Source organism: Telmatherina bonti (assembly GCF_933228915.1).
Source record: "Telmatherina bonti genome assembly, chromosome: 3".
NCBI classification, from domain to species: Eukaryota; Metazoa; Chordata; class Actinopteri; order Atheriniformes; family Telmatherinidae; genus Telmatherina; species Telmatherina bonti.
The window spans coordinates 1,379,284-1,403,573 of record NC_136621.1 but is presented as its reverse complement, the minus strand read 5'-3'; the positions used below and the strand labels follow the sequence as shown (position 1 = coordinate 1,403,573).

The window sequence follows — 24,290 nt, the reverse complement described above, 5'->3', positions numbered from 1 at the left end:
CACACGTTGTCCCGCTGTCCCGCACACGTTGTCCCGCTGTCCCGCACACGTCCCGCTGTCCCGCACACGGCGTCCCGCTGTCCCGCACACGTTGTCCCGCTGTCCCGCACACATTGTCCCGCACACGGTGTCCCGCCGTCCCTCACACATTGTCCCGCACACGTTGTCCCGCACACGTTGTCCCGCAAATGTTGTCCCACTGTCCCGCTCACGTTGTCCCGCTGTCCCGCACACGGCGTCCCGCTCACGTTGTCCCGCTGTCCCGCACACGGCGTCCCGCACACGTTGTCCCGCTGTCCCGCTCACGTTGTCCCGCTGTCCCGCACACGGCGTCCCGCACACGGCGTCCCGCACACGTTGTCCCGCTGTCCCGCACACGGCGTCCCGCTGTCCCGCACACGTTGTCCCGCTGTCCCGCACACATTGTCCCGCACACGTTGTCCCGCACACGGCGTCCCGCTGTCCCGCACACGTTGTCCCGCTGTCCCGCACACATTGTCCCGCACACGTTGTCCCGCACACGGCGTCCCGCTGTCCCGCTCACGTTGTCCCGCTGTCCCGCTCACGTTGTCCCGCTGTCCCGCACACGGCGTCCCGCTGTCCCGCACACGTTGTCCCGCTGTCCCGCACACATTGTCCCGCACACGTTGTCCCGCTGTCCCGCTCACATTGTCCCGCTGTCCCGCAAATGTTGTCCCGCTCACGTTGTCCCACTGTCCCGCTCACGTTGTCCCGCACACGTTGTCCCGCACACGTTGTCCCGCACACGGCGTCCCGCTGTCCCGCACACGGCGTCCCGCACACATTGTCCCGCTGTCCCGCACACGTTGTCCCGTTGTCCCGCTCACGTTGTCCCGCTGTCCCGCAAATGTTGTCCCGCACACATTGTCCCGTTGTCCCGCACACGTTGTCCCGCTGTCCCGCTCACGTTGTCCCGCTGTCCCGCAAATGTTGTCCCGCTCACGTTGTCCCGCTGTCCCGCTCACGTTGTCCAGCTGTCCCGCACACGTTGTCCCGCACACGGCGTCCCGCTCACGTTGTCCCGCTGTCCCGCACACGGCGTCCCGCACACATTGTCCCGCTGTCCCACACACGTTGTCCCGCTGTCCCGCACACATTGTCCCGCACACGTTGTCCCGCACACGTTGTCCCGCTGTCCCGCTCACGTTGTCCCGCTGTCCCGCAAATGTTGTCCCGCTCACGTTGTCCCGCTGTCCCGCTCACGTTGTCCCGCTGTCCCGCACACGTTGTCCCGCTGTCCCGCACACGGCGTCCCGCTGTCCCGCACACGGCGTCCCGCACACATTGTCCCGCTGTCCCGCACACGTTGTCCCGCTGTCCCGCACACATTGTCCCGCACACGTTGTCCCGCACACGTTGTCCCGCTCACGTTGTCCCGCTGTCCCGCACACGTTGTCCCGCACACGGCGTCCCGCTCACGTTGTCCCGCTGTCCCGCACATGGCGTCCCGCACACGCTGTCCCGCACATGGCGTCCCGCACACAGCGTCCCGCTCACGTTGTCCCGCTGTCCCGCACACGGCGTCCCGCACACATTGTCCCGCTGTCCCGCACACGTTGTCCCGCTGTCCCGCACACATTGTCCCGCACACGTTGTCCCGCACACGTTGTCCCGCTGTCCCGCTCACGTTGTCCCGCTGTCCCGCAAATGTTGTCCCGCTCACGTTGTCCCGCTGTCCCGCTCACGTTGTCCCGCTGTCCCGCACACGTTGTCCCGCACACGGCGTCCCGCTCACGTTGTCCCGCTGTCCCGCACACGGCGTCCCGCTGTCCCGCACACGGCGTCCCGCACACATTGTCCCGCTGTCCCGCACACGTTGTCCCGCTGTCCCGCACACATTGTCCCGCACACGTTGTCCCGCACACGTTGTCCCGCACACGTTGTCCCGCTCACGTTGTCCCGCTGTCCCCCAAATGTTGTCCCGCTCACGTTGTCCCGCTGTCCCGCTCACGTTGTCCCGCTGTCCCGCACACGTTGTCCCGCTGTCCCGCACATGGCGTCCCGCACACGCTGTCCCGCACATGGCGTCCCGCACACATTGTCCCGCTGTCCCGCTCACGTTGTCCCGCTGTCCCGCTCACGTTGTCCCGCACACAGCGTCCCGCTCACGTTGTCCCACTGTCCCGCACACGGCGTCCCGCACACGTTGTCCCGCTCACGTCCCGCTCACATTGTCCCGGCGTCCCGCACACGTTGTCCCGCTGTCCCGCACACATTGTCCCGCACACGTTGTCCCGCTGTCCCGCAAATGTTGTCCCGCTCACGTTGTCCCGCTGTCCCGCACACGTTGTCCCGCTGTCCCGCAAATGTTGTCCCGCTGTCCCGCTCACGTTGTCCCGCACACGGCGTCCCGCTCACGTTGTCCCGCTGTCCCGCACACGTTGTCCCGCACACGGCGTCCCGCTCACGTTGTCCCGCTGTCCCGCACATGGCGTCCCGCACACGCTGTCCCGCACATGGCGTCCCGCACACATTGTCCCGCTGTCCCGCTCACGTTGTCCCGCACACAGCGTCCCGCTCACGTTGTCCCGCTGTCCCGCACACGGCGTCCCGCACACGTTGTCCCGCTCACGTCCCGCTCACGTTGTCCCGGCGTCCCGCACACGTTGTCCCGCTGTCCCGCACACATTGTCCCGCACACGTTGTCCCGCTGTCCCGCAAATGTTGTCCCGCTCACGTTGTCCCGCTGTCCCGCACACGTTGTCCCGCTGTCCCGCAAATGTTGTCCCGCTGTCCCGCTCACGTTGTCCCGCTGTCCCGCACACGTTGTCCCGCACACGTTGTCCCGCACACGTTGTCCCGCACACGGCGTCCCGCACACGTTGTCCCGCTGTCCCGCTCAAGTTGTCCCGCACACGTTGTCCCGCTCACATTGTCCCGCACACGGCGTCCCGCACACGGCGTCCCGCACACGTTGTCCCGCACACGTTGTCCCGCACACGTTGTCCCGCTCACGTTGTCCCGCACACGTTGTCCCGCTCACATTGTCCCGCACACGGCGTCCCGCACACGGCGTCCCGCACACGTTGTCCAGCACACGTTGTCCCGCTCACGGCGTCCCGCACACGTTGGCCCGCACACGGCGTCCCGCACACGTTGGCCCGCACACGGCGTCCCGCACACGTTGTCCCGCTCACGGCGTCCCGCACACGTTGTCCCGCACACGGCGTCTTGCTCACGTTGTCCCGCACACGGCGTCTCGCTGTCCCGCTCACGTTGTCCCGCTGTCCCGCTCACGTTGTCCCGCTGTCCCGCACACGGCGTCCCGCTCACGCTGTCCCGCTCACGTTGTCCCGCTGTCCCGCACACGGCGTCCCGCTGTCCCGCACACGTTGTCCCGCTGTCCCGCACACATTGTCCCGCACACGTTGTCCCGCACACGTTGTCCCGCACACGTTGTCCCGCTGTCCCGCTCACATTGTCCCGCTGTCCCGCAAATGTTGTCCCGCTCACGTTGTCCCGCTGTCCCGCTCACGTTGTCCCGCTCACGTTGTCCCGCACACGTTGTCCCGCACACGTTGTCCCGCACACGGCGTCCCGCTGTCCCGCACACGGCGTCCCGCACACATTGTCCCGCTGTCCCGCACACGTTGTCCCGTTGTCCCGCTCACGTTGTCCCGCTGTCCCGCTCACGTTGTCCCGCTGTCCCGCAAATGTTGTCCCACTCATGTTGTCCCGCTGTCCCGCTCACGTTGTCCCGCTGTCCCGCAAATGTTGTCCCGCTCACGTTGTCCCGCTGTCCCGCACACGTTGTCCCGCACACGGCGTCCCGCTCACGTTGTCCCGCTGTCCCGCACACGGCGTCCCGCACACGTTGTCCCGCACACGTTGTCCCGCTGTCCCGCTCACGTTGTCCCGCTGTCCCGCAAATGTTGTCCCGCTCACGTTGTCCCGCTGTCCCGCTCACGTTGTCCCGCTGTCCCGCACACGGCGTCCCGCTCACGTTGTCCCGCTGTCCCGCACACGGCGTCCCGCACACATTGTCCCGCTGTCCCTCACACATTGTCCCGCTGTCCCGCAAATGTTGTCCCGCTCACGTTGTCCCGCTGTCCCGCTCACGTTGTCCCGCTGTCCCGCACACGGCGTCCCGCTCACGTTGTCCCGCTGTCCCGCACACGGCGTCCCGCACACGTTGTCCCGCTGTCCCTCACACATTGTCCCGCACACGTTGTCCTGCACACGTTGTCCCGCACACGTTGTCCCGCTCACGTTGTCCCGCTGTCCCGCTCACGTTGTCCCGCTGTCCCGCAAATGTTGTCCCGCTCACGTTGTCCCGCTGTCCCGCTCACGTTGTCCCGCTGTCCCGCAAATGTTGTCCCGCTCACGTTGTCCCGCTGTCCCGCACACGTTGTCCCGCACACGTTGTCCCGCTCACGGCGTCCTGCACACGTTGTCCCGCTCACGGCGTCCTGCACACGTTGTCCCGCACACGTTGTCCCGCACACGTTGTCCCGCACACGTTGGCCCGCACACGGCGTCCCGCACACGGCGTCTTGCTCACGTTGTCCCGCACACGGCGTCTCGCTGTCCCGCTCACGTTGTCCCGCTGTCCCGCTCACGTTGTCCCACTGTCCCGCACACGGCGTCCCGCTCACGTTGTCCCGCTGTCCCGCACACGGCGTCCCGCTCACGTTGTCCCGCTGTCCCGCTCACGTTGTCCCGCTGTCCCGCACACGGCGTCCCGCTGTCCCGCTCACGTTGTCCCGCTCACGTTGTCCCGCTCACGTTGTCCCGCACACGTTGTCCCGCACACGTTGTCCCGCTGTCCCGCACACGGCGTCCCGCTCACGTTGTCCCGCTGTCCCGCTCACGTTGTCCCGCTGTCCCGCACACGGCGTCCCGCTGTCCCGCACACGTTGTCCCGCTCACGTTGTCCCGCACACGTTGTCCCGCTGTCCCGCACACGCCGTCCCGCACACGTTGTCCCGCACACGTTGTCCCGCTGTCCCGCTCACGTTGTCCCGCACACGTTGTCCCGCTGTCCCGCACACGGCGTCCCGCTCACGTTGTCCCGCTGTCCCGCTCACGTTGTCCCGCTGTCCCGCACACGGCGTCCCGCTGTCCCGCACACGTTGTCCCGCTCACGTTGTCCCGCTGTCCCGCACACGGCGTCCCGCTGTCCCGCACACGTTGTCCCGCTCACGTTGTCCCGCACACGTTGTCCCGCTGTCCCGCACACGCCGTCCCGCACACGTTGTCCCGCACACGTTGTCCCGCTGTCCCGCTCACGTTGTCTCGCTGTCCCGCAAATGTTGTCCCGCTCACGTTGTCCCGCTGTCCCGCTCACGTTGTCCCGCACACGGCGTCCCGCACACGGCGTCCCGCTCACGTTGTCCCGCTGTCCCGCACACGGCGTCCCGCTCACGTTGTCCCGCTGTCCCGCTCACGTTGTCCCGCTGTCCCGCACACGGCGTCCCGCTCACGTTGTCCCGCTGTCCCGCTCACGTTGTCCCGCTGTCCCGCACACGGCGGCGTTCCTCCTCTGAAGCCGTACTGGCAGGATGGAAACTGGAAGTTGGTCAAATGCTCCTTCTGTAACGTTGAGCCCAGTTTCTTCGTCTTTCGCTGCAACCGGTTTATTCCCAGTTTACTGGGGGCGTTTTAACTGCAGAGCCGAGTCTTCTTTCAGCAAACTTTACTCTGCATTTCACACATTTTACAGTCTGTGAGTGAAATGAGCCCAGGTGAAGTGGGACTGTCTCCCCAGGGAACGTTCCCCAACACGGGGGCTCGCGTCATGCTCTTCATTGGCGGCCCGCCCACCCAGGGCCCCGGCATGGTGGTGGGCGACGAGCTGAAGATCCCCATCCGCTCCTGGCACGACATCCAGAAGGACAACGCACGGCACCTGAAGAAAGCCACAAAGGTAAGGCCGTGGGAGGAAAAGTTTGACGTCTTCTTCACGTCCTTTCCCTCCAAAATGGCGTTAAGTCTCGTTGTCTCCTGTGTTCTGCTTCTGCTCGCCGTCTCTCCGTGTGGGCAGTACTACGAAGCTCTGGCCAGCCGCTCCGCCGTGAACGGCCACTGCATCGACATCTACGCCTGCGCTCTGGACCAGACGGGGCTGCTGGAGATGAAGTGCCTGTCCAACCTCACCGGGTAGGTCAGAACGCCGACGCCGCTGCACCTCGTTTCTTCTCCGTTGGCGTTAACCAGCTTGTGGAATGTTGCGTTCCAGGGGACACATCGTGATGGGAGACTCTTTCAACACTTCCCTCTTCAAGCAAACCTTCCAGCGAGTCTTCAGTAAGGACTTCAACGGAGACTTCCGCATGGCCTTCGGAGGCCTCCTGGAGGTCAAGGTAAATGCACCGCGTCGCCGGTTCGCCGCTTGTATTCCTGCCGTCGCGTGACATTGTTCCTTTTCATCGTCAGACGTCAAGGGAGCTAAAGGTGTGCGGCGCCATCGGGCCGTGTGTGTCACTCAGCTCAAAGGGAAGCTGCGTCTCAGAGAACGTGAGTTCGGATCCCAGCAGCTCGGTTTGTGTCCGCTGAGCGGTGGTTTACCGGCATGTGTTCTCCGCAGGAGATGGGCGTTGGCGGCACGTGCCAGTGGAAGGTCTGCAGCCTCACCCCCTCCACCACACTGGGGCTTTACTTTGAGGTGGTGAACCAGGTAACACAACTTTGTGATCAGATGGAGGATGATGGTGTAAACATCCTGTAGAAGCTCCACCAACCCTGTGTGTGTGTGTGTGCAGCACAACGCCCCCGTCCCGCAGGGCGGCCGGGGGGCCGTCCAGTTTGTCACCCAGTACCAGCACTCCAACACGCAGAGGAGGATCCGCGTCACCACCGTCGCCAGGAAGTAAGTCGCACGTTTTCATGAGGCGAGGGCCCGTTTAGTGGGGGGGCGTTTTTTAGAAAAGGTAGCTACCGATCAGGTTTGGTGGTTTAGTCTGATTACAGAACCATGATAGAAGCATGGTGGAACCATGATGGAACCATGATGAAACCATGATGGAAGCATGATGGAACCATGATGAAACCATGATGGAACCATGGTGGAACCATGGTGGAACCATGATGAAACCATGATGAAACCATGATGGAATCATGGTGGAACCATGATGGAACCATGATGGAATCATGATGGAACCATGATGAAATCATGGTGGAACCATGATGGAACCATGATGGAACCATGATGGAAGCATGGTGTAACCATGGTGGAACCATGATGAAATCATGATGGAACCATGATGGAACCATGGTGGAACCATGATGGAACCATGATGGAACCATGGTGGAACCATGATGGAACCATGATGAAATCATGGTGGAATCATGGTGGAACCATGATGGAACCATGATGAAATCATGATGAAATCATGGTGGAACCATGGTGGAACCATGATGGAAGCATGATGGAACCATGGTGGAACCATGGTGGAACCATGATGGAACCATGGTGGAACCATGGTGGAACCATGATGGAACCATGATGAAATCATGGTGGAACCATATGATGGAATCATGGTGGAACCATGGTGGAACCATGATGGAACCATGATGGAACCATGGTGGAACCATGGTGGAACCATGATGGAACCATGATGGAAGCATGGTGGAACCATGGTGGAACCATGGTGGAACCATGATGGAAGCATGGTGGAACCATGATGGAACCATGATGGAACCATGATGGAAGCATGGTGGAACCATGATGGAACCATGGTGGAATCATGGTGGAACCATGGTGGAACCATGGTGGAACCATGATGGAATCATGATGGAATCATGATGGAACCATGATGGAAGCATGGTGGAACCATGGTGGAACCATGGTGGAACCATGATGGAAGCATGGTGGAACCATGATGGAACCATGATGGAACCATGGTGGAATCATGGTGGAACCATGGTGGAACCATGGTGGAACCATGATGGAATCATGATGGAATCATGATGGAAGCATGATGGAAGCATGGTGGAAGCATGGTGGAACCATGGTGGAACCATGATGAAATCATGGTGGAACCATGGTGGAATCATGATGGAAGCATGATGGAACCATGGTGGAACCATGATGAAATCATGGTGGAACCATGGTGGAACCATGATGGAATCATGATGGAAGCATGATGGAAGCATGGTGGAACCATGATGAAATCATGGTGGAACCATGGTGGAACCATGATGGAATCATGATGGAAGCATGATGGAACCATGGTGGAACCATGCAGCGTCGGTCCCAAGATGAATAAAGTTTCTTTTGGCGTGCTGAAGATCTGCTGAATGTTTGTTCCGATGCGACAGAATCCAGACAATCTCCTGTTTTTCCTGCTTCCTCTTTCTCCGTTTCCACCCTTTTCATGCAGCCAACTAGCCAAGAGGACACGACCTGAACGCCACTTTTCAGCCAGTAAAATGTCTCCTCACCAACCTGCTGTGGCGGGACTGGCAGACATAACCCAGTGATATCCATTCACAATAACAAAACAAATTCTCCTCTCATTCACACTTTTCTCAAACTATCATTCTAAACTCGACCTTCTGTTTAACAGAAGCAGGAACTAAATTCATTAATTCACTTATTTCCTGGAGCTACACGTAGTTTTCCATGTTGCATCTGAAAAGACTGGAGTTAATTTACTGCCGCGTCTGCCTCCCGTCCAGTTGGAGCAGGACTAAGTCGCGTCTGCCTCCCGTCCAGTCGGAGCAGGACTAAGTCGCGTCTGCCTCCCGTCCAGTCGGAGCAGGACTAAGTCGCGTCTGCCTCCCGTCCAGTCGGAGCAGGACTAAGTCCGCGTCCGCCTCCCGTCCAGTCGGAGCAGGACTAAGTCCGCGTCTGCCTCCCGTCCAGTCGGAGCAGGACTAAGTCCGCGTCCGCCTCCCGTCCAGTCGGAGCAGGACTAAGTCCGCCTCCCGTCCAGTCGGAGCAGGACTAAGTCCGCGTCCGCCTCCCGTCCAGTCGGAGCAGGACTAAGTCCGCGTCCGCCTCCCGTCCAGTCGGAGCAGGACTAAGTCCGCGTCCGCCTCCCGTCCAGTCGGAGCAGGACTAAGTCCGCGTCTGCCTCCCGTCCAGTCGGAGCAGGACTAAGTCGCGTCCGCCTCCCGTCCAGTCGGAGCAGGACTAAGTCGCGTCCGCCTCCCGTCCAGTCGGAGCAGGACTAAGTCGCGTCCGCCTCCCGTCCAGTCGGAGCAGGACTAAGTCCGCGTCCGCCTCCCGTCCAGTCGGAGCAGGACTAAGTCCGCGTCCGCCTCCCGTCCAGTCGGAGCAGGACTAAGTCGCGTCCGCCTCCCGTCCAGTCGGAGCAGGACTAAGTCGCGTCCGCCTCCCGTCCAGTCGGAGCAGGACTAAGTCGCGTCCGCCTCCCGTCCAGTCGGAGCAGGACTAAGTCGCGTCCGCCTCCCGTCCAGTCGGAGCAGGACTAAGTCGCGTCCGCCTCCCGTCCAGTCGGAGCAGGACTAAGTCCGCGTCTGCCTCCCGTCCAGTCGGAGCAGGACTAAGTCGCGTCTGCCTCCCGTCCAGTCGGAGCAGGACTAAGTCGCGTCTGCCTCCCGTCCAGTCGGAGCAGGACTAAGTCGCGTCCGCCTCCCGTCCAGTCGGAGCAGGACTAAGTCCGCGTCTGCCTCCCGTCCAGTCGGAGCAGGACTAAGTCCGCGTCTGCCTCCCGTCCAGTCGGAGCAGGACTAAGTCCGCGTCTGCCTCCCGTCCAGTCGGAGCAGGACTAAGTCGCGTCTGCCTCCCGTCCAGTCGGAGCAGGACTAAGTCCGCGTCTGCCTCCCGTCCAGTCGGAGCAGGACTAAGTCCGTGTCTGCCTCCCGTCCAGTCGGAGCAGGACTAAGTCTGCCTCCTGTCCAGTCGGAGCAGGACTAAGTCCGCGTCTGCCTCCCGTCCAGTCGGAGCAGGACTAAGTCCGCCTCCCGTCCAGTCGGAGCAGGACTAAGTCCGCCTCCCGTCCAGTCGGAGCAGGACTAAGTCCGCGTCCGCCTCCCGTCCAGTCGGAGCAGGACTAAGTCGCGTCCGCCTCCCGTCCAGTCGGAGCAGGACTAAGTCCGCGTCCGCCTCCCGTCCAGTCGGAGCAGGACTAAGTCCGCGTCCGCCTCCCGTCCAGTCGGAGCAGGACTAAGTCCGCGTCCGCCTCCCGTCCAGTCGGAGCAGGACTAAGTCCGCGTCCGCCTCCCGTCCAGTCGGAGCAGGACTAAGTCCGCGTCTGCCTCCCGTCCAGTCGGAGCAGGACTAAGTCCGCGTCCGCCTCCCGTCCAGTCGGAGCAGGACTAAGTCCGCGTCCGCCTCCCGTCCAGTCGGAGCAGGACTAAGTCCGCGTCCGCCTCCCGTCCAGTCGGAGCAGGACTAAGTCGCGTCCGCCTCCCGTCCAGTCGGAGCAGGACTAAGTCCGCGTCTGCCTCCCGTCCAGTCGGAGCAGGACTAAGTCCGCGTCTGCCTCCCGTCCAGTCGGAGCAGGACTAAGTCCGCGTCCGCCTCCCGTCCAGTCGGAGCAGGACTAAGTCGCGTCTGCCTCCCGTCCAGTCGGAGCAGGACTAAGTCGCGTCTGCCTCCCGTCCAGTCGGAGCAGGACTAAGTCGCGTCCGCCTCCCGTCCAGTCGGAGCAGGACTAAGTCGCGTCTGCCTCCCGTCCAGTCGGAGCAGGACTAAGTCGCGTCCGCCTCCCGTCCAGTCGGAGCAGGACTAAGTCGCGTCCGCCTCCCGTCCAGTCGGAGCAGGACTAAGTCGCGTCCGCCTCCCGTCCAGTCGGAGCAGGACTAAGTCGCGTCCGCCTCCCGTCCAGTCGGAGCAGGACTAAGTCCGCGTCTGCCTCCCGTCCAGTCGGAGCAGGACTAAGTCGCGTCTGCCTCCCGTCCAGTCGGAGCAGGACTAAGTCCGCGTCTGCCTCCCGTCCAGTCGGAGCAGGACTAAGTCCGCGTCTGCCTCCCGTCCAGTCGGAGCAGGACTAAGTCGCGTCTGCCTCCCGTCCAGTCGGAGCAGGACTAAGTCGCGTCCGCCTCCCGTCCAGTCGGAGCAGGACTAAGTCGCGTCCGCCTCCCGTCCAGTCGGAGCAGGACTAAGTCGCGTCCGCCTCCCGTCCAGTCGGAGCAGGACTAAGTCGCGTCTGCCTCCCGTCCAGTCGGAGCAGGACTAAGTCGCGTCTGCCTCCCGTCCAGTCGGAGCAGGACTAAGTCCGCGTCTGCCTCCCGTCCAGTCGGAGCAGGACTAAGTCCGCCTCCCGTCCAGTCGGAGCAGGACTAAGTCGCGTCTGCCTCCCGTCCAGTCGGAGCAGGACTAAGTCCGCGTCTGCCTCCCGTCCAGTCGGAGCAGGACTAAGTCGCGTCCGCCTCCCGTCCAGTCGGAGCAGGACTAAGTCGCGTCCGCCTCCCGTCCAGTCGGAGCAGGACTAAGTCCGCGTCCGCCTCCCGTCCAGTCGGAGCAGGACTAAGTCGCGTCCGCCTCCCGTCCAGTCGGAGCAGGACTAAGTCGCGTCCGCCTCCCGTCCAGTCGGAGCAGGACTAAGTCGCGTCCGCCTCCCGTCCAGTCGGAGCAGGACTAAGTCGCGTCCGCCTCCCGTCCAGTCGGAGCAGGACTAAGTCCGCGTCCGCCTCCCGTCCAGTCGGAGCAGGACTAAGTCCGCGTCTGCCTCCCGTCCAGTCGGAGCAGGACTAAGTCGCGTCTGCCTCCCGTCCAGTCGGAGCAGGACTAAGTCCGCGTCTGCCTCCCGTCCAGTCGGAGCAGGACTAAGTCCGCGTCTGCCTCCCGTCCAGTCGGAGCAGGACTAAGTCCGCGTCTGCCTCCCGTCCAGTCGGAGCAGGACTAAGTCCGCGTCTTCCTCCCGTCCAGTCGGAGCAGGACTAAGTCCGCGTCTGCCTCCCGTCCAGTCGGAGCAGGACTAAGTCCGCGTCTGCCTCCCGTCCAGTCGGAGCAGGACTAAGTCCGCGTCTGCCTCCCGTCCAGTCGGAGCAGGACTAAGTCGCGTCTGCCTCCCGTCCAGTCGGAGCAGGACTAAGTCGCGTCTGCCTCCCGTCCAGTCGGAGCAGGACTAAGTCCGCGTCCGCCTCCCGTCCAGTCGGAGCAGGACTAAGTCGCGTCCGCCTCCCGTCCAGTCGGAGCAGGACTAAGTCCGCGTCTGCCTCCCGTCCAGTCGGAGCAGGACTAAGTCTGCCTCCTGTCCAGTCGGAGCAGGACTAAGTCCGCCTCCCGTCCAGTCGGAGCAGGACTAAGTCCGCGTCCGCCTCCCGTCCAGTCGGAGCAGGACTAAGTCTGCCTCCTGTCCAGTCGGAGCAGGACTAAGTCCGCCTCCCGTCCAGTCGGAGCAGGACTAAGTCCGCGTCCGCCTCCCGTCCAGTCGGAGCAGGACTAAGTCCGCCTCCCGTCCAGTCGGAGCAGGACTAAGTCCGCCTCCCGTCCAGTCGGAGCAGGACTAAGTCCGCCTCCCGTCCAGTCGGAGCAGGACTAAGTCCGCCTCCCGTCCAGTCGGAGCAGGACTAAGTCCGCCTCCCGTCCAGTCGGAGCAGGACTAAGTCCGCCTCCCGTCCAGTCGGAGCAGGACTAAGTCCGCCTCCCGTCCAGTCGGAGCAGGACTAAGTCGCGTCCGCCTCCCGTCCAGTCGGAGCAGGACTAAGTCCGCGTCCGCCTCCCGTCCAGTCGGAGCAGGACTAAGTCCGCGTCCGCCTCCCGTCCAGTCGGAGCAGGACTAAGTCCGCCTCCCGTCCAGTCGGAGCAGGACTAAGTCCGCGTCCGCCTCCCGTCCAGTCGGAGCAGGACTAAGTCCGCGTCCGCCTCCCGTCCAGTCGGAGCAGGACTAAGTCCGCGTCCGCCTCCCGTCCAGTCGGAGCAGGACTAAGTCCGCGTCCGCCTCCCGTCCAGTCGGAGCAGGACTAAGTCCGCGTCCGCCTCCCGTCCAGTCGGAGCAGGACTAAGTCCGCCTCCCGTCCAGTCGGAGCAGGACTAAGTCCGCCTCCCGTCCAGTCGGAGCAGGACTAAGTCCGCCTCCCGTCCAGTCGGAGCAGGACTAAGTCCGCGTCCCGTCCAGTCGGAGCAGGACTAAGTCGCGTCCGCCTCCCGTCCAGTCGGAGCAGGACTAAGTCCGCGTCCGCCTCCCGTCCAGTCGGAGCAGGACTAAGTCCGCCTCCCGTCCAGTCGGAGCAGGACTAAGTCCGCGTCCCGTCCAGTCGGAGCAGGACTAAGTCGCGTCCGCCTCCCGTCCAGTCGGAGCAGGACTAAGTCCGCGTCCGCCTCCCGTCCAGTCGGAGCAGGACTAAGTCCGCCTCCCGTCCAGTCGGAGCAGGACTAAGTCCGCCTCCCGTCCAGTCGGAGCAGGACTAAGTCCGCCTCCCGTCCAGTCGGAGCAGGACTAAGTCCGCGTCCGCCTCCCGTCCAGTCGGAGCAGGACTAAGTCCGCGTCCGCCTCCCGTCCAGTCGGAGCAGGACTAAGTCCGCGTCCGCCTCCCGTCCAGTCGGAGCAGGACTAAGTCCGCCTCCCGTCCAGTCGGAGCAGGACTAAGTCCGCCTCCCGTCCAGTCGGAGCAGGACTAAGTCCGCGTCCCGTCCAGTCGGAGCAGGACTAAGTCGCGTCCGCCTCCCGTCCAGTCGGAGCAGGACTAAGTCCGCGTCCGCCTCCCGTCCAGTCGGAGCAGGACTAAGTCCGCGTCCGCCTCCCGTCCAGTCGGAGCAGGACTAAGTCCGCCTCCCGTCCAGTCGGAGCAGGACTAAGTCCGCCTCCCGTCCAGTCGGAGCAGGACTAAGTCCGCCTCCCGTCCAGTCGGAGCAGGACTAAGTCCGCCTCCCGTCCAGTCGGAGCAGGACTAAGTCCGCCTCCCGTCCAGTCGGAGCAGGACTAAGTCCGCCTCCCGTCCAGTCGGAGCAGGACTAAGTCTGCGTCCGCCTCCCGTCCAGTCGGAGCAGGACTAAGTCCGCCTCCCGTCCAGTCGGAGCAGGACTAAGTCCGCCTCCCGTCCAGTCGGAGCAGGACTAAGTCCGCCTCCCGTCCAGTCGGAGCAGGACTAAGTCCGCCTCCCGTCCAGTCGGAGCAGGACTAAGTCCACCTCCCGTCCAGTCGGAGCAGGACTAAGTCCGCGTCTGCCTCCCGTCCAGTCGGAGCAGGACTAAGTCCGCCTCCCGTCCAGTCGGAGCAGGACTAAGTCCGCGTCTGCCTCCCGTCCAGTCGGAGCAGGACTAAGTCCGCGTCCGCCTCCCGTCCAGTCGGAGCAGGACTAAGTCGCGTCCGCCTCCTGTCCAGTCCGAGCAGGACTAAGTCGCGTCCGCCTCCTGTCCAGTCCGAGCAGGACTAAGTCTGCGTCCGCCTCCCGTCCAGTCGGAGCAGGACTAAGTCGCGTCCGCCTCCTGTCCAGTCCGAGCAGGACTAAGTCGCGTCCGCCTCCTGTCCAGTCCGAGCAGGACTAAGTCTGCGTCCGCCTCCCGTCCAGTCGGAGCAGGACTAAGTCCGCCTCCCGTCCAGTCGGAGCAGGACTAAGTCCGCCTCCCGTCCAGTCGGAGCAGGACTAAGTCCGCCTCCCGTCCAGTCGGAGCAGGACTAAGTCCGCCTCCCGTCCAGTCGGAGCAGGACTAAGTCCGCGTCCCGTCCAGTCGGAGCAGGACTAAGTCCGCGTCTGCCTCCCGTCCAGTCGGAGCAGGACTAAGTCCGCGTCTGCCTCCCGTCCAGTCGGAGCAGGACTAAGTCTGCCTCCTGTCCAGTCGGAGCAGGACTAAGTCCGCCTCCCGTCCAGTCGGAGCAGGACTAAGTCCGCGTCCGCCTCCCGTCCAGTCGGAGCAGGACTAAGTCTGCCTCCTGTCCAGTCGGAGCAGGACTAAGTCCGCCTCCCGTCCAGTCGGAGCAGGACTAAGTCCGCGTCCGCCTCCCGTCCAGTCGGAGCAGGACTAAGTCCGCCTCCCGTCCAGTCGGAGCAGGACTAAGTCCGCCTCCCGTCCAGTCGGAGCAGGACTAAGTCCGCCTCCCGTCCAGTCGGAGCAGGACTAAGTCCGCCTCCCGTCCAGTCGGAGCAGGACTAAGTCCGCCTCCCGTCCAGTCGGAGCAGGACTAAGTCCGCCTCCCGTCCAGTCGGAGCAGGACTAAGTCGCGTCCGCCTCCCGTCCAGTCGGAGCAGGACTAAGTCCGCGTCCGCCTCCCGTCCAGTCGGAGCAGGACTAAGTCCGCGTCCGCCTCCCGTCCAGTCGGAGCAGGACTAAGTCCGCCTCCCGTCCAGTCGGAGCAGGACTAAGTCCGCGTCCGCCTCCCGTCCAGTCGGAGCAGGACTAAGTCCGCGTCCGCCTCCCGTCCAGTCGGAGCAGGACTAAGTCCGCGTCCGCCTCCCGTCCAGTCGGAGCAGGACTAAGTCCGCGTCCGCCTCCCGTCCAGTCGGAGCAGGACTAAGTCCGCGTCCGCCTCCCGTCCAGTCGGAGCAGGACTAAGTCCGCGTCCGCCTCCCGTCCAGTCGGAGCAGGACTAAGTCCGCCTCCCGTCCAGTCGGAGCAGGACTAAGTCCGCCTCCCGTCCAGTCGGAGCAGGACTAAGTCCGCCTCCCGTCCAGTCGGAGCAGGACTAAGTCCGCGTCCCGTCCAGTCGGAGCAGGACTAAGTCGCGTCCGCCTCCCGTCCAGTCGGAGCAGGACTAAGTCCGCGTCCGCCTCCCGTCCAGTCGGAGCAGGACTAAGTCCGCGTCCCGTCCAGTCGGAGCAGGACTAAGTCGCGTCCGCCTCCCGTCCAGTCGGAGCAGGACTAAGTCCGCGTCCGCCTCCCGTCCAGTCGGAGCAGGACTAAGTCCGCCTCCCGTCCAGTCGGAGCAGGACTAAGTCCGCCTCCCGTCCAGTCGGAGCAGGACTAAGTCCGCCTCCCGTCCAGTCGGAGCAGGACTAAGTCCGCGTCCGCCTCCCGTCCAGTCGGAGCAGGACTAAGTCCGCGTCCGCCTCCCGTCCAGTCGGAGCAGGACTAAGTCCGCGTCCGCCTCCCGTCCAGTCGGAGCAGGACTAAGTCCGCCTCCCGTCCAGTCGGAGCAGGACTAAGTCCGCCTCCCGTCCAGTCGGAGCAGGACTAAGTCCGCCTCCCGTCCAGTCGGAGCAGGACTAAGTCCGCGTCCCGTCCAGTCGGAGCAGGACTAAGTCGCGTCCGCCTCCCGTCCAGTCGGAGCAGGACTAAGTCCGCGTCCGCCTCCCGTCCAGTCGGAGCAGGACTAAGTCCGCGTCCGCCTCCCGTCCAGTCGGAGCAGGACTAAGTCCGCCTCCCGTCCAGTCGGAGCAGGACTAAGTCCGCCTCCCGTCCAGTCGGAGCAGGACTAAGTCCGCCTCCCGTCCAGTCGGAGCAGGACTAAGTCCGCCTCCCGTCCAGTCGGAGCAGGACTAAGTCCGCCTCCCGTCCAGTCGGAGCAGGACTAAGTCCGCCTCCCGTCCAGTCGGAGCAGGACTAAGTCTGCGTCCGCCTCCCGTCCAGTCGGAGCAGGACTAAGTCCGCCTCCCGTCCAGTCGGAGCAGGACTAAGTCCGCCTCCCGTCCAGTCGGAGCAGGACTAAGTCCGCCTCCCGTCCAGTCGGAGCAGGACTAAGTCCGCCTCCCGTCCAGTCGGAGCAGGACTAAGTCCGCGTCTGCCTCCCGTCCAGTCGGAGCAGGACTAAGTCCGCCTCCCGTCCAGTCGGAGCAGGACTAAGTCCGCGTCTGCCTCCCGTCCAGTCGGAGCAGGACTAAGTCCGCGTCCGCCTCCCGTCCAGTCGGAGCAGGACTAAGTCCGCGTCCGCCTCCCGTCCAGTCGGAGCAGGACTAAGTCGCGTCCGCCTCCTGTCCAGTCCGAGCAGGACTAAGTCGCGTCCGCCTCCTGTCCAGTCCGAGCAGGACTAAGTCTGCGTCCGCCTCCCGTCCAGTCGGAGCAGGACTAAGTCGCGTCCGCCTCCTGTCCAGTCCGAGCAGGACTAAGTCGCGTCCGCCTCCCGTCCAGTCCGAGCAGGACTAAGTCTGCGTCCGCCTCCCGTCCAGTCGGAGCAGGACTAAGTCCGCCTCCCGTCCAGTCGGAGCAGGACTAAGTCCGCCTCCCGTCCAGTCGGAGCAGGACTAAGTCCGCCTCCCGTCCAGTCGGAGCAGGACTAAGTCCGCCTCCCGTCCAGTCGGAGCAGGACTAAGTCCGCCTCCCGTCCAGTCGGAGCAGGACTAAGTCCGCGTCCCGTCCAGTCGGAGCAGGACTAAGTCCGCGTCTGCCTCCCGTCCAGTCGGAGCAGGACTAAGTCCGCCTCCCGTCCAGTCGGAGCAGGACTAAGTCCGCCTCCCGTCCAGTCGGAGCAGGACTAAGTCCGCCTCCCGTCCAGTCGGAGCAGGACTAAGTCGAGGTTTTAATGATAATTATTTGCGGATGAAACGAGTTTCCGTCGTCCTCTGAAAGGAAAAGGAATCCCGACATTCGCCTGAGACCACGATCCGTCCCGCCACACACGCTTCACCTCTCCCCTTCTCTCCTCCCTCCTTTCTCCTGAAGTTGGGCGGACGCCCAGTCTCAGATTCAGCACATCGAGTCGTCGTTCGACCAGGAAGCCGCCGCCGTGCTGATGGCTCGCCTGGGAGTGTTCAGGGCGGAGTCAGAGGAGGGGCCAGACGTCCTGCGGTGGCTTGACAGGCAGCTGATCCGCCTGGTGAGTGTCCAGCTGTTTTTTAGGGTTGTGAGATAACCGTGGTTCTTCAGCGAAGCAGGAATGTTTCTTCTTCTGCCTGAAGAAAGTTTCTCCTCCTTCGTTTTCAGTGTCAGAAGTTCGGCCAGTTCAACAAAGACGATCCAACGTCCTTCAAACTGTCAGAGTCGCTGTCACTGTACCCGCAGGTAACACCGCCACGCCTGCTGCAGACACGACGGCAGCGGGACGCCTCACCGTCTCACCCTGCCAGTTCTTCTTCTTCTTCTTCTTCTCCTCCTCGTGTTTGTGACGCGAGTTGAAATGAAACAGCGTCAGCAGGTTTTCCTGCAGCCAGACAACTCAACGCTGCTCTACATGACGGAGACAAGCAGCATCTCCTCCATCATGTGACGAGGAGGAGACCAGCAGCACCACTCTGCTGCTGACAGACCTGTTTATTATTATTATTATCATCATTATTATTATCATTATTATTATTATCATTATTATTATTATTATCATTATTATTATTATCATTATTATTATTATCATTATTATCATTATTATTATCATTATTATTATTATCATTATTATTATCATCATTATTATTATCATCATTATTATTATTATTATCATTATTATCATTATTATTATTATTATCATCATTATTATTATCATTATTATTATTATCATCATTATTATCATCATTATTATTATTATTATTATGATCATTATCATTATTATCATTATAATTATTATCATTATTAGTATCATTATCATTATAATTATTATCATTATAATTATCATTATTATCATCATTATTATTATTATCATTATTATTATCATTATTATTATTATTATCATCATTATTATTATCATTATTATTATTATCATCATTATTATCATCATTATTATTATTATTATTATGATCATTATCATTATTATTATCATTATAATTATTATCATTATTAGTATCATTATCATTATAATTATTATCATTATAATTATCATTATTATCATCATTATTATTATTATCATTATAATTATCATTATTATTATTATAATTATTATTATTATCATCATTATTATCATTATTATCATTATCATTATTATTATTATAATTATTATTATTATTATCATTATAATTATCATTATTATTATTATCATTATTATTATCATTATTATTATTATTATTATCATTATTATCATTATTATTATTATCATCATTATTATTATTATTATCATTATTATTATGATCATTATCATTATCATCATTATTATTATTATCATTATAATTATCATTATTATTATTATTATAATTATTATTATTATTATCATTATTATTATCATCATTATTATTATTATCATTATTATCATTATTATCATTACTATAATTATTATTATTATTATAATTATTATTATTATTATCATCATTATTATTATATCATTATTATTATTATCATTATCATTATTATCATCATTATTATTATTATCATCATCATTATCATTATCATTATTATTATCATTATCATTATTATCATCACCATCATCATTATTATCATTATTATTATTATTATTATTATTGTTGTTATTATTATTATTACCATCATCATCATTATTGATCACTGTGGCTGTACACAATAACATGTAAACAACTTGTGTCTGTTTGGTTTTCTGGAAGTCCAGACGTGAGAGTCTATGCAGAGAGAAGGCTCTCTCTGTCTTTTCAGGCCTTCATTCCACAAACGAGTTGTTTGCGGCGAAGGAAACAAACAAACATGTCTTCTCCCTGCAGTTTATGTTCCACCTGCGGCGCTCCCCGTTCCTCCAGGTGTTCAACAACAGCCCGGACGAGTCGTCGTACTACCGGCACCACTTCGTCCGGCAGGACCTGACCCAGTCCCTGATCATGGTGCAGCCCATCCTCTACGCGTACTCCTTCTACGGACCACCAGAGGTCAGCCTCTCCCCTCTTCTGCTTCTGGAAGCTTCTGCGGAGCTCTGAGTGTTTGCTTTGTTCCCGCAGCCCGTTCTCCTGGACAGCAGCAGCATCCTGCCGGACCGGATCCTGCTGATGGACACCTTCTTCCAGCTGGTCATCTACCACGGAGAGGTGAGGGGGCGGAGCCTGGCGGGGGAGGCACGCCGTCATGCGGATGAGGCGGTTTATCCAGAGCTCCAGCCATAACAAAATAACCTGTTTTTGTGTTTTTGTGTTCAGACCATCGCCCAGTGGCGCAAGGCGGGCTACCAGGACATGGCGGAGTACGAGAACTTCAAGCAGCTGCTGCAGGCTCCTCTGGACGACGCTCAGGAGATCCTGCAGACCCGCTTCCCCATGCCGCGCTACATCGACACGGAGCACGGAGGCTCCCAGGCTCGCTTCCTGCTCTCCAAAGTCAACCCGTCGCAGACGCACAACAACCTCTACGCGTGGGGCCAGGTGCAGTCTCAGCGCACGCCGCCAACCCGCCGCAGCGCCGCGGTGTGATGACCCCAACATGATCTAGCAGCTTAGCGCTCCTTTTCGCTGCATCCAGGTCGTTAATCCCTGATTGGATCATGCTGGACGTGGAAAAGAATGTTTTTATTCCCAAAGAGCAGAAGGAGCTGACCTTTGACCTTCCTGCACGTTACTGTCTGTCCGAAATGGGATTAACGGGGGGGGGTTAGTGATGCGTGCAGATCAGAGCCACATGAGGAAAGATCTGGAAACACAGTAAATCTTCTCATGGTTGTTGTGTTTGTGTTCCCTGGGACTGCAGGAAACCGGAGCGCCCATCCTCACCGACGACGTCAGTCTGCAGGTCTTCATGGACCACCTGAAGAAGCTGGCGGTTTCCAGCTCTGCGTAGAAGTTCCCGCTGCCGACGGAGGCTTCCGGCGCCGCGTCAGATCCCAGCGTCTTCCTTTCCCTCTTCTCTTTGTTTTTTTTAACTTTATTCTGTCTTGATTTCTGACATTTCGATGCCGCGGAACTCTGAATGTTCCTGGAATTAAAAGCAGAAGAAATGTCTGAGTGTTTTAATGTGTCGGCTCCGACAGGCCGAGCGATTTGTCCCGGAGGCGTCCGATGGACACGCTGGCTCTGCTGTAGCTGAGGGCGCCGTGTTTCAGCCTGCCGGGGAGGGAGGGGGGGGCTGGCACGGCTGAACACTGATGATGATGGATTGCTGATCAGTTTCACTAAGACTCCGACAAGGATTAAGTCCCGCATGAAAATTCCTCTTGCTAAGTATTGAGGATGAACTTTGTGAGTGAATCCCATCAGATCAGCGGAGTCTGCCGCCGTTTCCTCTGAGCAGCAGTTTGTTCGGACGGCGCCGTTCTCATCTGGGCTCGTTGACCATCTGCTGTTTAGCTGCTCAGACTGACTGTGGTGTTCAGAACCTGTCTGGATGTAAACGTATAAACGCCTGTCAGAAACCAACGCTGTTGTCTCCTTGTTTTACACACCATCATCACAGGAAGTGTTTCTCTCTGCTGACACCTTTTGGATCCGTCCACACGCCAGAACACCGTGGCGCGAGCTGCAGAACCGAGTCCACACGCCAGAACACCGTGGCGCGAGCCGCAGAACCGAGTCCACACGCCAGAACACCGTGGCGCGAGCCGCAGAACCGAGTCCACACGCCAGAACACCGTGGCGCGAGCCGCAGAACCGAGTCCACACGCCAGAACACCGTGGCGCGAGCCGCAGAACCGAGTCCACACGCCAGAACACCGTGGCGCGAGCCGCAGAACCGAGTCCACACGCCAGAACACCGTGGCGCGAGCCGCAGAACCGAGTCCACACGCCAGAACACCGTGGCGCGAGCCGCAGAACCGAGTCCACACGCCAGAACACCGTGGCGCGAGCCGCAGAACCGAGTCCACACGCCAGAACACCGTGGAGCGAGCCGCAGAACCGAGTCCACACGCCAGAACACCGTGGCGCGAGCCGCAGAACCGAGTCCACACGCCAGAACACCGTGGAGCGAGCCGCAGAACCGAGTCCACACGCCAGAACACCGTGGCGCGAGCCGCAGAACCGAGTCCACACGCCAGAACACCGTGGCGCGAGCCGCAGAACCGAGTCCACACGCCAGAACACCGTGGCGCGAGCCGCAGAACCGAGTCCACACGCCAGAACACCGTGGCGCGAGCCGCAGAACCGAGTCCACACGCCAGAACACCGTGGCGCGAGCCGCAGAACCGAGTCCACACGCCAGAACACCGTGGCGCGAGCCGCAGAACCGAGTCCACACGCCAGAACACCGTGGCGCGAGCCGCAGAACCGAGTCCACACGCCAGAACACCGTGGCGCGAGCCGCAGAACCGAGTCCACACGCCAGAACACCGTGGCGCGAGCCGCAGAACCGAGTCCACACGCCAGAACACCGTGGCGCGAGCCGCAGAACCGAGTCCACACGCCAGAACACCGTGGAGCGAGCCGCAGAACCGAGTCCACACGCCAGAACACCGTGGCGCGAGCCGCAGAACCGAGTCCACACGCCAGAACACCGTGGCGCGAGCCGCAGAACCGAGTCCACACGCCAGAACACCGTGGCGCGAGCCGCAGAACCGAGTCCACACGCCAGAACACCGTGGCGCGAGCCGCAGAACCGAGTCCACACGCCAGAACACCGTGGCGCGAGCCGCAGAACCGAGTCCACACGCCAGAACACCGTGGCGCGAGCCGCAGAACCGAGTCCACACGCCAGAACACCGTGGCGCGAGCCGCAGAACCGAGTCCACACGCCAGAACACCGTGGCGCGAGCCGCAGAACCGAGTCCACACGCCAGAACACCGTGGCGCGAGCCGCAGAACCGAGTCCACACGCCAGAACACCGTGGCGCGAGCCGCAGAACCGAGTCCACACGCCAGAACACCGTGGCGCGAGCCGCAGAACCGAGTCCACACGCCAGAACACCGTGGCGCGAGCTGCAGAACCGAGTCGTCCTGGTTTTAAAGGTCCGAAGTGACCGGATATTCCGTGTCGGCTCGCTGAGCATGATGTTGGAGGTGATCGGAATGGCTGCACGACTCTGCGACCCGGCCACGTTGTCTCAGCGCTGCTGCATGTTGGGCTCGGTTCTGACACCAGAAAATGGTGTTTCTTCATGCAGCGCTGCTGATGTAAGGCTCAGCAGGACACCGTCCCAATCAGAAAAGCTCTCCGGCACCTCGGGCTGCCGCTGCAAGCCGATTTCACAGCAGACAGTATGATTTCGAGGATCAGTGGATGGCGGATTATGAAGCCTAATCCTGAGAACAACGTGCTAAGAGGCAAATTCTGATCGGCTTTAAGCAGAAGTTGCAGCGGAAACACAAATGAGTTCTGGGTCGCTGTGCTGCTGTCAGAGGCCACAAACCCCCGAGTTCCGCGCAGAACCTCGAGTTCCTCGCAGAACTTCTTCCGTTCTGACAGAATTCATGCAGCCGTTAGTACGTAGGGAGCCTGGTTTCTACCCCGCCTGGCAACAAGGACGGACGTCAGCCCCGCCAGGAGGGTGGAGGAGCATCGGCATCAGACCACAAAAACAAGCGGTCAGACGTCACAGTGGAGGGAAAAGCACATGGCCGTCCACAGGAGGAGGAAGGGGGGGGCCGCTGCCCACTCCCACAGAGTAGAAGCTGCTGGGAAAACTGGCGAGTCCAGAGAGACGCTGGTCCAGATGGTCCAGAGACCTGGATGAAGCTGCAGGTGGTTCATTCCTTTGTTTCTAATGAACGTCCACTTGAGACGTCTCTGACTCCAGTTTATTTACTGGGAACATACTGGTGTTCCTGTGTTCCCTGCTGGGTTTGCAGGGAACACAGGGATTCTAAATTTACATCAGATAAGTAACACAAACGTCCATCACTAAAATCTCTTATGAAAGTAAGCAGTTCAACATGTTATAAAAGCCAGATCACACAATACGTCGTACAGAAGCTGATGTACTAATAAAGTTCCACATGAATAATTACAATTACAATAATTGCGCAGCTCCATCTGTCCAAGACAGAGCTCATTGTTTGTCCAGCCGATCCTTCCTTACATCCGCAGATACGTGTGAAGCTCCACTCTGTCACACTCCTGCTGCCTGGAATCTGGGTGTCATGGTGGATGACCAGCTGACCTTTGAGGTCCATGTTGCCTCGGTTGCCCGTACCTGCCGATATGCTCTCTACAACATCAAGAGAATCAGACGTACCTGACAGAACACACGACTCAGCTTCTGGTTCAGGCTCTGGTCATCTCACACATCGATTACTGCAGTTCCCTACTGGCAGGTCTGCCTGCATGCTGGTTAAACCTCTGCAGATGATCCAGAACCAGCAGCACGTCTGGTCTTCAACCAGCCAAATCAGGTTCATGTTCCTCCACTGCTAATCCCACTTCACTGGTATCCAGTTGCAGCGCATCAGATTCAAAGCTCTGCTTCTGGTTTATAAAAACAAGTCAAACATCTCCTGTTTACCTTCACTCCTTCATCCAGAGCTGCACTCCCTCTCCACGGTTACGCTCTACCAGTGGAAGATGCCTAGCATTACCATGACTACGTGGGACTAAACCACCACCAGACTCTTTTCCTCTGTTGTTCCACGATGGTGGAACGACCTGCCGACCTCTGTCCGATCTGCAGAGTCCTGATCTGCTTTAAGCTGCAGACTCAGCTGTTCAAACAGCATTTCTGCTCTTAGTTTAATTTATTTATCAGAAGAGTTGGAGAATTTTGCCCAGTTCTTTGCAACAAATATTAGGGTATTTTAACACAGGT

At 59.6% G+C, this 24,290-nt stretch overlaps 1 protein-coding gene across 2 annotated transcripts in view; it reads left to right on the top strand.

The window, feature by feature from the left end:
• Positions 1-20,557, top strand: part of sec23b (SEC23 homolog B, coat complex II component) — a 47,064-nt gene extending 26,507 nt beyond the window's left edge. Inside the window, exons 8-19 of one of the 2 annotated variants that reach the window (XM_079238319.1) lie at positions 5,729-5,887; positions 6,005-6,120; positions 6,200-6,323; positions 6,397-6,477; positions 6,548-6,637; positions 6,723-6,829; positions 17,411-17,564; positions 17,672-17,749; positions 19,339-19,500; positions 19,570-19,656; positions 19,765-19,986; positions 20,309-20,557. In XM_079238319.1, the coding sequence (XP_079094445.1) occupies positions 5,729-5,887; positions 6,005-6,120; positions 6,200-6,323; positions 6,397-6,477; positions 6,548-6,637; positions 6,723-6,829; positions 17,411-17,564; positions 17,672-17,749; positions 19,339-19,500; positions 19,570-19,656; positions 19,765-19,986; positions 20,309-20,398 (1,470 nt within the window). In that variant the 3' untranslated portion in view covers positions 20,399-20,557. Of the gene's footprint in view, positions 1-5,711; positions 5,888-6,004; positions 6,121-6,199; positions 6,324-6,396; positions 6,478-6,547; positions 6,638-6,722; positions 6,830-17,410; positions 17,565-17,671; positions 17,750-19,338; positions 19,501-19,569; positions 19,657-19,764; positions 19,987-20,308 lie in introns of both variants that reach the window. The other variant, XM_079238320.1, reaches the window with a different exon arrangement.
• The last annotated feature ends 3,733 nt before the right edge of the window (positions 20,558-24,290 follow it).